Genomic DNA, 13665 nt, shown 5'->3' on the forward strand with positions numbered 1-13665 from the left:
GCTCTCAGCCACAACCTTCTCCTAGGGCTGACTTTAACCTTTTTTCTGCTGGAGTGGGGAAGCCGCCCCATTACATAGGGATTAGCACCATCCTGGAGTCTGCCTGCACCCTGCCAGTTAAGAGAAAAAAAAACTATTAAGGAATGCTTTAGAGAGGGATTTTAAAAAAAGTGTTATTGGGACTATTTTTGTATTCTTCCACCAAGGGGCATAATTACATGATTTACAGCAGTTAGGAAAATCTTCAGTCCCTATTTAAAAAAAAAAAAAAAAAAAGTCAGCAGGAGCTACAGGGAGGAGGCTCAGCTCCCAGAATATTGGACTACGCAAATGCCCTGGTACTGGGCTGAGAGGGATCCATAAAAGCCTGCTAATGAAAGCCAGTAACAAAAGCTTGAAGGCCCTTCCAGGGCTAGAAATGTGCTGGGTCCCCAGTAGACACTCAGGACCTCCCCTTTTTGGTGCTAAGACGACCTCGGTTCCTAGCTCTGTGAGGTCACCAGATAACAGAGTCCAAAAGCCATGACAGTCTTGTTTCTATACAAGCCATTACTGGCCTGGGGTTGTTTTGACTGACCTGGGTTTTGAGCAGAGGGGATTTTTTGGGGGGAGTGGTGGGGAGAAGAGGGAATTCCACAGTGGGGAAGAGGGAAAGTGGAACCTTTTCTCAGGCAGGTCTTCAAGCAGCAGCAGCAGTTTTGCAGCTGCTCAGAGGTTTGGAATCTTCCAAGCGGTCAAAAAAGTGCATGACAAATAAATGTGTTACTTGGTGATCAATTCCCAGTATGGGGTATACAACTTCACCTGTCTTTTCTTCTCTCTTGTCCCTTTGCTTCCCGTCCTTTCCATGGCTGTCCTTACAATATAAACCCATCTGCATGTTAGGCAGGGAACTCACTGATGTCCCATACAACACACACCATACTGTCAGTGCTTAGAACTACTCACCTTGACGTGAGAAGCCCCTGGGACCTGCAGGACTCAGAGCAGCTATAAGAGACAGACAACACCTCAAACCCAATAACAAGTATTTTATTTCAATTACAATAAGCGTCACAATGAAGGTTGAAAAAACAGTTACAAAAATCCCTGCTTTAGCATATAAATACTAAAAATCCCTAAAAATCCTTCCCTTTGTCTAAAATATGATGGTGCCCCTTGCTGGAGGAAATGAGACTGGCACCCATTACTGTCAGCAGTTTCCTGTTAAAATCTAGGAGAGAATATCGAAAAGCCCATAGTCTCTATAGGCTCTTTCCAGGCCAGCTCCCTTGATGTCTTGGTAGCACAGACTGAAGGGACTGGTTTCCTGCGCTCCAATGGAGGCTGTGATCTGAAAGCTCACAGTCCTGACCTCCCTGTTCCCTTTCAGCTCTTTGAGTTGACAGCACATCTTGAAGCGATCACCAGGTTTCTATACTCCAGTAACCAATCCCAGATTGGTTTAACTGTGAGACTAGGCTACCTCTGGGAGGAGCACGTAGGGTTAACAGGATAGACAAAAGAAGAAAGCATCCCAAGGCTGGCACTGGGTGAGATGCTAGGACTCTGCCTAACAAACCTGCTGTGTGAAAGGCCTCAAGCCACCTAGTGAGCCCCAGAGCTCTCCCAGCACTGAGCCCTGCTCTGTGGGCTCACCTGGGGTAGTTTGCTTAGGAAAATTGTCCCTGCTCTGCACTGGAGGCTGTGAGGAAAGCGGGGACAGACATGGAAAGAAATTCCCCTAGCAATGCAGAACAGCCACATGCAATGCTGGACAACTGACCTGGCCGCGGTGCCCAAGCCCACAGGCTCACATGCAGAGAGCAGGTAGTGTTGTGGCAATCCTGTGGCTAGGAGACTGCCAGACAGGAATTTAACAGAAGCCCATGGGGTGGGCCTGAAATGGGGCGGGCCTGAAATGGGGCCCTGGCTTTTAGGGAAGAGGCAGGGACACAGCAGGAGTTACTCTGCATTCATTATCTGAAATCTGGACAAATGCACTGCCTAGGAGCAGACGAGGCTCTTCATAGCTAAGCCTACTCTTGGTCACTCATGGCCTGCCCCTCACACCGAACAAAATGGGTACGGTGGGTTCTTATTGCCTCTATCAGACCACAGGCTTCTAGGCTCATTTCCATACTTGAAAGAACCTGCCCCACTTGCCCCAGCAGGACCATCAGATCTGTGCCTCTGCCCATCCAGAATGACTCTTCCAGCCCCTGCCAGGTCTCCATTTAGAAGGGGGGTGGAGCATAGCTCTTCCCTCTTCCAGACAACTGACAGACATCCAGCCTCTATAGCCCTACAATGTGCTTAGCCTTTCCCAGCTCGCAGGGCACTGGGGTTCTCTTGCATGTAGCAATGACCATGGCAAGCCTGGCTAATACTTGCAACACAGTAAGTAAGCCAACCTGTGACCCAGCCTTCTCGGCATCAGAATCAATAGAGGACTCTAGATCCACAGTGCTCACACCAATGGCTACTTTCCAATGTCTTGCTTACAGGAAAGGAGGCATTTCAACTTGGAAGAGTCCAAGGAAGTGGCAATGCATGGGACTGGGTGGAAAGAAGAAGAAAGGGAGCGAGATGAAGTCAGAGAGACTTGAACAAACTGCTTTCCCTGGGGGCCATGGCACCAAGAGATCCCCCATCACCTTCCTGCCTTCCATAGCTATTGGTGGTTTAATGCTTTTTGGGTTCCCTTTTCCCCATCCAAGCCTGGGATTTGTGCAGACTCTGAGCCCGGAAATGTGGGCTGAACTCCATGCTGGAGCAAACGTGCATGTACCCAGGCTCTTGTGCCAGTCCAGAGGGAGGAGGCTGCTTTCACAGGTGGAACTGAACACCTGTAAGGCCCTGGAAGGGCTCTAGACTCGGTTTGTCATTGGGCACTACCCAGGGTGGTGCATAGCCAACATCCACCCTCTTTCTGAGGTTACCGATTCCCACCCTTTTTAACTATGGATTGCCACCGTACACAGAAGAGGTAGGACTGGCAGTCTACCAGGCAGTCAGGGGGTGGTGGTGGTGAGATATTTGTGGCTGGAATGGTAGAGGAATACCCATTGAACCACCATATTCCACATGATCTCCTCCAGCCCAGGGACCATGAGGTCCTGTGGTTACACCTATTCCCTTATGGAGCTGCTCAGAGGGGATGCTAGCAGTATTGCTAAATAACTGGCCAGCTGCTTACACAGGAGAGAGGCCTCAGCCTTCACAGGTTTGTGAGCTTTCAGAACAGAGCCATTTCCCCAGCCTGCCAGTTGAACAACAAAACCCAAGGCGACTTACACCTGTGCCTGACCCAAGCTATATTATGCAATGTTGATTTCAGCAATAATAACGATGACATAAAGAGGGTTGGTCTATGCTTGGGCTGTTCTAAAGCAGTAAGACAAAGAGAGAGCTCATAATTTAAGTTTCACAAATTCTCTTGGGAAGGTCTGTGTACCAGCTGGACTTAATAATCTAGTGCAGCTGGCTGCCTTCCTCTCCCTTTGTATACAGAAGTTAAAGATGGCTCAAGTAGGTTAAAAGTTACAATGCAGCTTTCACTATACCCAAGTACAGCTGCCTGGAGACAGGTTAGATGGTGGTTGGGATCCCAGTGTATCTCAGTCACAGTGTGCTGCTCTTAGCTTGCTGTAGGGTGCAGGAGAAGAGAGACAGATGGAAGATTTATAGAATGAACGAATCTCTCTTTGGTTTCCTGTTCTACCACTCTGAAACCTGTTCTGAGAGACTTTCTGTAATGGACCTTGTACATCAGCAGAGCTTAATATGGCTTCCAAGACCTGCAAGCGTTTGCCTGCAAATAAAACTCTAGTGATATGTTCAGGATCTGTCACTCAACTATAAATGCACGCACTTCTCTCATGGCACTTACCCTCACAGTCCTCTACTGCCACTCAATTCCAGCTAGCTACAGTTGGCTACTGCCGTCCTGGCTCTGAACAGACTCTTCCAACTGTGCACTGGATCAGTGTCCACGACAGACTAGAAGGGCAGTTCTTCAATCTTGTTAGTGATCCCAGGGATTCAATAAGAATCTTGGTCTCCAGGGCTGCAAAGTTAATTTGTTGCCTCAGTGACACCCTTAAGTCTCCTGTGTTTCAGTGGAATGGTCTCTACTGAGATTCTCGTATCTAGTTGCACTACTTTTAAAAAAAAAAGTAATAAATATACTAATCCTTTTCCAAAAAAAAAAAAAAAAGGGGGCTTTTAAATGCATTTTCCCTGAACTTTTCCAGTGTATTTCACAATGTTCAAAAAATATTTTCCCCAAAATATATTTAAAAAAATATATATTTGTGTGTGTGTGTGTGTGTGTGTGTGTATATACACATACACACACACACACATCTGGAGAGATTAGCGTATGTCGGGCATATTTAGATACACAGTCAAACCAGTTATCACTTTAATCTGTGGGTCTCCCTTTATCAATTAGAAAAAGTCTTCAAGCCTGTGACAGGGCAGGGGCTTAACAGTGTATGTGTACATATGGGTCAGTGCAGACAGACACATGCATATGTACATACACTCTATGCAAGGTTTTTTTTTAAAAAAAAAAAGACATTTCACAAGTGAGTGAGATTAAGAAAGGTTTTCACAGTGGATCGAATCTCAGATCATAGAATATCAGGGTTGGAAGGAACCTCAGGAGGTCATCTAGTCCAACCCCCTGCTCAAAGCAGGACCAATCCCCAAATGGTCCCCTTAAGGATTGAACTCACAACCCTGGGTTTAGCAAGCCAATACAGGCCAATGCTCAAACCACTGAGCTATCCCTTCCCTCCCCCCGTGATGATACCTAGGGCTCAGGGATCCGTTCCTGCTGAGAGTTTTACAGTTCGTTGAAAGAAGAAACTGCCCTTTGAGCAGAGAGCCTGGGAAATTCAATTCTTGATGAAGGAACAATAAGCCAAAAGTTGGTTTCCACTATTTCCTGGTCCTTTTCCTTTCACCAAACTTCACACTTCTTCTGGGGGTTCATAGGAGAGCCGGAAGGACAGTGGAAGTGCTCAGAGAACTCTTTGGAATTGGAGATGGTACCAATGACTCGGAAACGCGATGGGCTGTGGGGATCTGTGATGAGTCCTTCGTGGGAGCTCTCCGGGGTGCGAACTGAACACCACACCTGCAAATGCAAGGCAACAGGAGTTAGCTCAAGGGCTTCATTATAGCTGAAAAGTGTCTCTGTCCCACCTATCATGACAAAGGGAAATCACAGATCTTCTTAAATAGGAGGAGTTTATTATAGAAAACAACAACTACGGATACAAACAAGTTTCCATGCAGCTTGAGTCACAACTTGGTCTCCCTTGTTTACCAGCAACCACACACTGGATCCATACATTACACACACATCTGGAGGATGAATAGTGTATTGCAAGTAACCTTATCATTACACCAGCAAAGGGGCCTCACCCAGAGACTTCTGTAGCCTGAAGTTGTTCTATCTGGAGGAGTGTATATCTTACTTTGCTGCAAAATGAGCATTAGACTTGTCAAAATGCATCAGACAGCTGGCTTGTCAAGTTTGTTATCTTGCCTCTTACCTGATGCTTTAGAGGAAGGCAAGCTTTCCTCACTGACTGTAATGTATCTCTCTCTTCACAATACATCAACACTCATATTTGCTGCACTCCTCTGCCACTTGAGGGGTAAGGAATCAGGGCCTGCAGCAGAGCCAGTCTCTAGGCAACCTAATGAGTGCAGCTAACCTGTATTTCATCTGATTGGTTGGAAAAGTCAGCAGACTGGCTCTTAAGCCTAACAGCAGCAGCAGTTCAGTGGTTGCTCAAAGCACTGGCCCATGACTAAGATAGCTCCTGCCTTGCTCCAGTTCTGCTCCTTCCTTCCCTTACTCCCGGTAATCCAGTTTTGACCCTCAGCTTTGGTTCCTGACTCCTGCTCTGACACTAGGCTCTGGCCTCTGGTTCATGATTCCTACTGCGACCACTAGGTCTGACTGCTCACATCCCAGTCACTGATGTGGGGACTCAGTTCAGGAAAAGGAATACCCTAGAACTTCGAAGGGAGTTTGGGAGGAGATGAAGATGGGAGGGGCACTGCCACCCCTACAAAGTGGAGTCTGCTGTAAATTGCATTCCTGCTAACCCAGTAGCTGGAGCCACTGCTATTCCCCAGCTCACACAGTGCACCTGGAGACAGAACAAAGCGTTGGGGGATGGCAGAGACTCACCTGGGCGAATCCCACAAAGAAGAGCTGGTTGTTGGAGAGGCCAAGCGTCGGCAAAGACTCCTCATTCCCATTCTTCTTCACCCAATTTTGATAAGCCTGCAGGCAGGAGAGAACAGAGGCTATCCTGCATCAGCAGAGGGACATAGTGGATGGAGTTAGAGGATCAGAGACACTCCTACTGCCTTGTGGGGGTACGAAATGCTGGTGCAGCTAGCCAGGGAGGCATTAACCCTTAAGGGACTACACCAGTCCAGTCTCCATGGCACATGCTGGCAGGGAGGGAAATGTCAGCATTGCAAGAGTCTTCCCCTGTGCCCATTTTCCATTTGGTCACATAAAGCCAGAAAAAAAATCTAAGACAGTCCTAGGGGCTGCGAAGGGAAGAGAAAGCACAAAATAAACCTCCCACTAGAGCTGAGCAAAAAATTGCCTTTGGTTCAGGGACTGAAATGAAAAATCTAAGACAAAAATCTTTTCAGGTTGAATGAAATGTTTCATTAAACTCAAAACAAATTTTCTCCTGAATTTTTTGTTGTGGCTAGTTTTGGGGGGTTATTTACCTTTAAAAAAAACAAAAACAAAAATCTAGCTCAATTTCAACATGAAACATCATTTTGAAACCAGAAGTCAAACTGCTTTGTTCAGAAAACATTGAAATGAACCGATCTGACTTTTTCATTTGTTTTCAGCTGAAACTATTTGCCAAATTCGAACTGAATTTGTGAATAATTTTGGTTGACCCCAAACTGTATTTTTTGGCAAATAAATGATTAATCCAAAAAGTTTTCCCTAGCTCTATCCGTGACACCCAGGATTACATATGGCTTATAGGAAACAAATCAGAATGGGGATCCATTGAGGGAGCGTGACCTATCAGAGCTGCGCAGGGAGAAACTTGTATCCACTCAAGGCAGACTCATCACCTCCTACCACATTTGCTACACATGCCATTGAAAATGGGAGGATCTGGAGAGGAGTTAAAGCCTCTTCCAGTTAAAATAGTCAGGTTCTTCTAGGGTGACCAGACGTCCCGATTTTAATCGGGTCTGTCCCGATATTTGCTTGTTTGTCCCACGTCCCAATCAATGTTCAGTCGGGACACTGGACAAACAAGCAATTTTGCCCTCCACTCCCGCGCACAGGCCGCTCCACCCCCTCCATCCCCCATTGGATCCCTCCCCAAATCCCCGCCTCTTCCCCAAGCACACCATTCCTCCTCCCTCCCAGGCTTGCGCCGATCAGCTGTATGGCGGCGCAAGCGCTGGAGGGAGGCCCGGGGGATGCAGGAGAGCGCGGGGTGAGTGAGTCCGGCCTGGCCCCAAGCGCAGGCAGGAGGGCGGGGCGGTACCTGCAGGGGCAGCCCCGGGTCCGGCCTGGGGAACCGGCTCCCTGTACGCGCCCAGGGGTGGGGGTGGGGAGGTAGCGGCTGTCTGCACGGGGACTCCGACGGGGCTTCACCTCCCGCCACGTGGACCCGTGGATCCGGGGGGCTGGGGCCTGCTGCCCCCACTCCAGGGGCGAGCTGGTGCGGGGGGGGAGGGGGCGTTCCGGCAGCTTGTTTTATTTTTTTCTTCCGCCGCCCCCCTCCTCCCCCATGTCCCGATATTTCAGTTTTGTCATCTGGTCACCCTAGGTTCTTCCCTTCCTTGAATCTCCTTGAAAAGCTCTCTCCTGCACATCCACCCTCTACGGGCTGCAGATTATCAGGTCTACAATTTTCTGGTCCAAGGACAGCAGAGCCCAAATCCAAGAATCACCTGAAGACTTATATATGGTCATGGCCCACCCCCTTCCTCAGAGAGGACACTGCATAGAAGAGGGGCTCAGAATTTTACATTTCCTTAGAGCAATTCACCTTGCCATCACTGTATAACCAGGAATGTCTCTCCAGCTGTAGCATCAGGGGAAAGTCTAGGACTACAAAAGGATCCCTACAGCCATGGCTGCAATGAGAGATACCAGACAAAGCCTGTGCTTGTACTAGATTCCTACCCGATATGCAGCTTTGAGGCCCCCGTTGTCAGCAATATTCTCTCCCAGAGTGTGTTTGCCATTCACTGCCTCGCCGTTCACGGTGTAGTTGCTGTATTGTTCCACCATGCACTCAGTCTGCTGCTTGAAGGCCTCCACAGAGGAGTTCTTCCACCAAGGGCGCAGATTTCCATCTTTATCATACTCCCGCCCTGCAGAGGAGCAGATCAAGTGAAACACTGGAACTAGAAGATACTTAATCTGAGATGGACTTTGGCAGAACCAAGCCTGTGTGTGCGGAGCGGGGGTTGTTTGATATTTAGAGCACACAATCTGTGGGCTTGGAGATGCAGTGAGCATACTGGCAATGGCATGGCCTCTTCAGAGAGAGGAGGAGTGAGTTCTGAGACCTCTTGAAATTACTGATCTTTATTTTATTGCACCACCATAAATCCCACAGGAAGAGATTGCAAACAGCAACAGATCATCACAAAATGCTTTTGGTGTTAGTAAGATACCCCCTTGTGTCAGAGTGCAAACAAGTGACCCTGCACTCTGATCACTTGAATAGTAATTAGTTCCTCAGTAGGAAGCTGGGGGGTAATTAGTCAATCAGGCTGCTTGGCTGAGCCAATTCCCCATCAGCCCTGGGCTGATAAGAGGCGGTACAGCAAGGAAGTGCAGGAGGGAGGAAGGAAGGGGAGAGGGAGGAACAAGTCTAGTTGAGCCTTGCCAGACAGAGGTTCGGAACAAGGAGTCCTTGGTGACCCTCAGGTCCTGGTGAGAGGGCCAAAAGTCAGTTGAATATTGCAAACAGGCTGTTGCACAAGGACTGTTGTGAAATTGGTACAGGGAACACAAAATAAAAAGGCACAGTGAAGGCACAATCAAAGGAGTCTGTGTAGTTTCTGGGGGAGAAGGTAGGAGAGGGGTCACACCCCGTGACACCCTGACCGTCCCATTTTAAGGCCCTCACCATTAATGAGCCACATGTAGGTTTCCTCATTCTGGCAGAAAAGCAGCAAAGAAAAATTCCTCTTGCCTTCTTTCACCCAGTTAGATTTTTCCACCTCAGAGACTAGGCAGAGTCTCAGATGTCAAACATATTTAGACATTCTGGGACAGATTTGTACCTGGTGTAGCTCCATGCAGGTCACTGGAGTTACATGAGGGATGGCTCTGGCCCATTCTCACAAGATCCACTTTGAGAAGGGCTCTTTGATACAGAGGGCCACCACAGTTTAATTTTGACTCCTGGCACTGGGAGCCTTTCAACAAAGAGGAAAACAGAGTTCCACCAGGAAGAGGAAGATGGAGAGAAAGCAACAGGAAGTAAGGTGTCTTCAGGCTGCCCACCTTGGTCATCAAAGGCATGAGTCAGCTCGTGGCCCACGACAACACCAATCCCGCCAAAGTTCAGTGCCCTGCATGAGAGGGACAAAGAGTATTAGGATTTGTGCTTCACTAAGGCCATTGCTTACTAATGTCTGCACATAGGCTCTGTGACCCTACCCACCAGAGTACTAAGGTAGGAGAAATGGACTAGGAGGCAGATTTCACTAGGACTATGTAGAGTTGCTCCTCCTTACCCCACTTTTTTCCTATTCTTGCCTTGGCTTCCCCCTACGGACAGAAAGAGTCCTAAGGGGAGACAGCCCCATGCATGTTGAAATTGTCGCATCTTCCTATTAATGCCAATTGCACAATAAATCTGCTGCACTGCCAAGCGCCATTAAACAGCTCTATGGTGTTTTCTGCGAAGGACTGAAGTGCAGCTGGCAATCTGAACCTATTTTTTAAAAGCCCCCTTCATGTTCCATCGGGAGCTGCAGACAGTTCCAGCAATGGGACTTAGGAGAAGCTATGAAATGTAGAGTTGATTACACAGCCCCTCAGGCTGTTGGACACCCGGACACAAGGATAAACCTACTGTGGATTCTCTAGGCCCCAAATGAGCCACTTTGCAGCTAGCCAGGCATGTTATTTCCATGTTACCATTAGATACAAGACTGGTAGACATGCAACATTATGAACCCATAATGTTGCATGTCTACCAGGTGCCAGCATAGAAGAACTAAGAAAGTGAAGGTGTGGCCTCCTCCAGACTGGGAATCTCTGGGGATGGTGCCTCTCCTCAGTTTTTCTGGGTTTCCCTCCATGTTGCACAGACCTGCCACTAGGCCATCGTCTACTGGTCTGTCCTACAGCTCCGTCTGTCCAGACAGCCCCAGGGACTTGGCCAGAGAGATGCCTTCTTTGATAATGGGGAGGGGTCAAAAATGGTTGCAAGTCCTTCATTGTCTCCTTAGGCAAGCAGCCTGACAAGAGGGGGAACATTAGACTAACTCAGGGGGAAAAAGGTCCAGATCCTGTGCTGAAAGAGCACACGTCCACCACTGTCCCCAGCAAAGCTGGCAGTTCTATGCGCACTGGCATCAAGATCCATGGAGTCTTCTAGCGTGAGTCTGGCAGAGCTGGTGCAATCTCTCTGAGCCCCAGCATTCCTCCCCTGGCTGTTTTCTAGCCCCCAGCTCAGGACAGGACCCTCCTTAGCTACTGACGGTCGTAGACTAGGATACAGAGGTGTGTGAGGCACCCACCATCTTCCAACCAGGCTGCTGCCATCATAGAGTCCCCATCCCCCTCCAGTTTAGGGGAGCAGGGTGGAGTGGGGGAAGAACACCGGGAGAGGGGGGCAGCAGATGGGCAAGAGGATGTTCATACTTGGGGGAGGTGCGGGTGTAAAAAGGAGCCTGCAGGATCCCGGCTGGGAACACAATCTCATTCTTGGTGGGGGAATAGTAGGCGTTCACTGTTGGAGGGGTCATACTCCACCTGCAGGAGACAAAGGGGATTGTCATTACAGCCAGGCTGGAAGGTGCAAACCCCCACACACACTGGCAAACTGACACAAGGCACAAGTATTTCCTGGCCTCCCCATGGTCCTCTGAAGCTTCCTAGGACACCTAGCAACTACAGGAACATATATGGCAATCAGGGCCATGGGCAAGGACCTCAGGATTCACTGCCACAGACCAGGGAACAGGTCAGAGACAAAGAACCACCGAGTCTTCAGCCACAGATGAAAACTGCAGCAATACGAATGACTGAAGAAAGTGTAATACTCCTACTGTCCATGAGAGGGAACCAGAGCACTAACGTATTTTGACCAGATGGGGATACAGATGTCAGTCAGCCACATAACACACACCTCCCTCCTTGTATAACACTTGGGTGGGGAGGTCTGAGCAGGGAGTTCCTTGCTGGGAAGGTCCTTACCCACTCACTTCTTTTGAGAAAGCAGGACAGATATTTACAAAAGATCGTAAAGCTTCTGGGGCAGGAACAGTCTTTGTTCTACATTTGTACAGCACCTAGCACAATGGCTGGGATTCCTAGGTGCTCCCAAAATACAAATAATAATTATTCCAGCACTCTCCCTGCTCTCAATGCCATCTCCAACAAGCATGGAGGGGAGATATGCATGTGCCTGTAGGTTAGGGTTGGTTGAGTGTGCTGGTTTTGCTGAGGAAATAGGGTTTTAACTGTATTATGCAGCCCAGAGATTTTGCAAAGACTATGTAGGCACAAGGTGAAGAGAAGGTTACTCACCTTGTGCAGTAATTGAGGTTCTTCGAGATGTGTCCCCCTGTGGGTGCTCCACTTCAGGTGGTGGTGCATCCCAGTGTCGTCCATCGGAGATTTTGCTCGCAGTGTCTGGTCGGGGCGTGCGTGCGCAGAAGCTGTCATTGACGCCTTTTCTGGCACGCACATGCCCCGACCCCCTCAGTTCCTTCTCTACTGTGGAGCAGTTGATTCTTACTCCAAAGTAGAGGGGAGGAGGGTGGGTAGTGGAGCACCCACAGGGATACACATCTCGAAGAACCTCGGTTATTGCACAAGGTGAGAAACCTCTTCTTCAAGTGGTGTCCCTGTGGGTGCTGCACTTGAAGTGAATGTAGAGCAGTGCCCTCATGCGGATGGAAGGGGCTTTGGAGTTGATTGTGTAGCTGCTGGTAGGACCGTGCAGCCTAATTTAGCATCTGCTCTCGAGCTAAGTGTGATTGCGTAATGATCGGTGAAAGTGTATTTGGATGCCCATGTAGCTGCTCTGCATATGTCAAGGATGGGCACGTTGTGCAGGAATGCTGTAGAAGTTGCTACAGACCTCGTCAAGTGTGTTCTGATGCCTGTTGGGGCTTCAGTGTTGCATAAGGAGTAGCACAAGTGGATGCAGTTTGATATCCACTTCAACAGTCTTTGTGTTGATATAGCTGTGCCTTTCAACCTTTCTGTTGTTGATACAAACAGTTTGGGGGATTTACAAAAGGTCTTTGTCCTGTCTAGCTAAAAGCCCAGGGCACGGCAGACATCTAACCTGTGTAATGCCGCCTCTTGTGGGTTGCTGTGTGGTTTAGGGTGAAAAGTGGGTAGGTGAATTGGTTGGTTAAGGTGGAATGAGGATGATATTTTGGGTGAGTTCTTAGAGCCACTTTGTCCTTATGGAATATTGTGTATGGGGGGTGAGCCATGAGTGCCCCAATCTCGCTCACTCTTCGTGACGATGTGATGGCGATTAAGAATGCTACTTTCATAGATAAATGGAGCAGAGAGCAAGATGCTAAGGGTTTGAATGATTTTCTGGTTAAGCATTTGCGCACTAGGTTTAAGTCCCATGCCAGAGTGGGTTCACGGATGTCCAGATACATGTTTTGTGCGCCTGTTATAAATCTCTTTGTAATTGGGTGGGCGAATACTGAGGTCCCTTCTATCTGTTGGTGGAAGGCGGTTATTGCCGCAAGGTGGACCTTGATCGAGTTTGTAGCCAGTCCTGATTTCTTTAATGATAGTAGAAAGCAACAGAGGGTCCTGTGGCACCTTTAAGACTAACAGATGTATTGGAGCATAAGCTTTCGTGGGTGAATGCCCACTTCGTCAGATACATGTGTTTGACGAAGCAGGCATTCACCCACGAAAGCTTATGCTCCAATACATCTGTTAGTCTTAAAGGTGCCACAGGACCCTCTGTTGCTTTTTACAGATCCAGACTAACACAGCTACCCCTCTGATACTTAATGACAGTAGGTACTCCAGGATCAATGGGAGTGGGGCCTGGTTTGCCGATAGTTGTTTGTTTTGGCATCAAATGGAAAAATCTCTTCCATTTTTGGAGGTAAGTATGTCGTGTGTTTTGTTTCCTGCTGTTAATCGGTACTTCTTGTATTTGATCCAAACAGGTTAATTTGGCCCCTCGGAGCCATGCTCTCAAGTGAAGTTTCCCTAAATCAGAATGGAGGACTTGTCTGTTGTCCTGTGAAAGGAGATCATATTGTCGAGTGATATTGAATGGAGTGCATATCACCATGCAACTCAGGTAAGGGAACCAAGACTGTCTGGGCCATGTTGGCACTATCTTGGCTCTGTCAGTTCGTATTTTGTGTACGACTCTGGAGATTAGAGGAATTGGAGGGAAAACGTATAGTACAGGGAGGTTCCATTTT

General features: G+C 48.3%; 1 protein-coding gene across 1 annotated transcript in view; it reads right to left on the reverse strand.

Moving 5' to 3' along the window:
* Positions 1-1016: 1016 nt before the first annotated feature.
* Positions 1017-13665, reverse strand: part of ECE1 (endothelin converting enzyme 1) — a 142350-nt gene continuing 129701 nt past the window's right edge. Inside the window, 5 exon segments of the mRNA XM_054009096.1 lie at positions 1017-5125; positions 6194-6289; positions 8186-8376; positions 9521-9588; positions 10889-10999. Coding sequence (XP_053865071.1) covers positions 4949-5125; positions 6194-6289; positions 8186-8376; positions 9521-9588; positions 10889-10999 — 643 coding nt within the window. The 3' untranslated portion in view covers positions 1017-4948.

Source organism: Malaclemys terrapin, chromosome 19 (genome assembly GCF_027887155.1).
Source record: "Malaclemys terrapin pileata isolate rMalTer1 chromosome 19, rMalTer1.hap1, whole genome shotgun sequence".
Lineage (NCBI taxonomy): Eukaryota > Metazoa > Chordata > Testudines > Emydidae > Malaclemys > Malaclemys terrapin.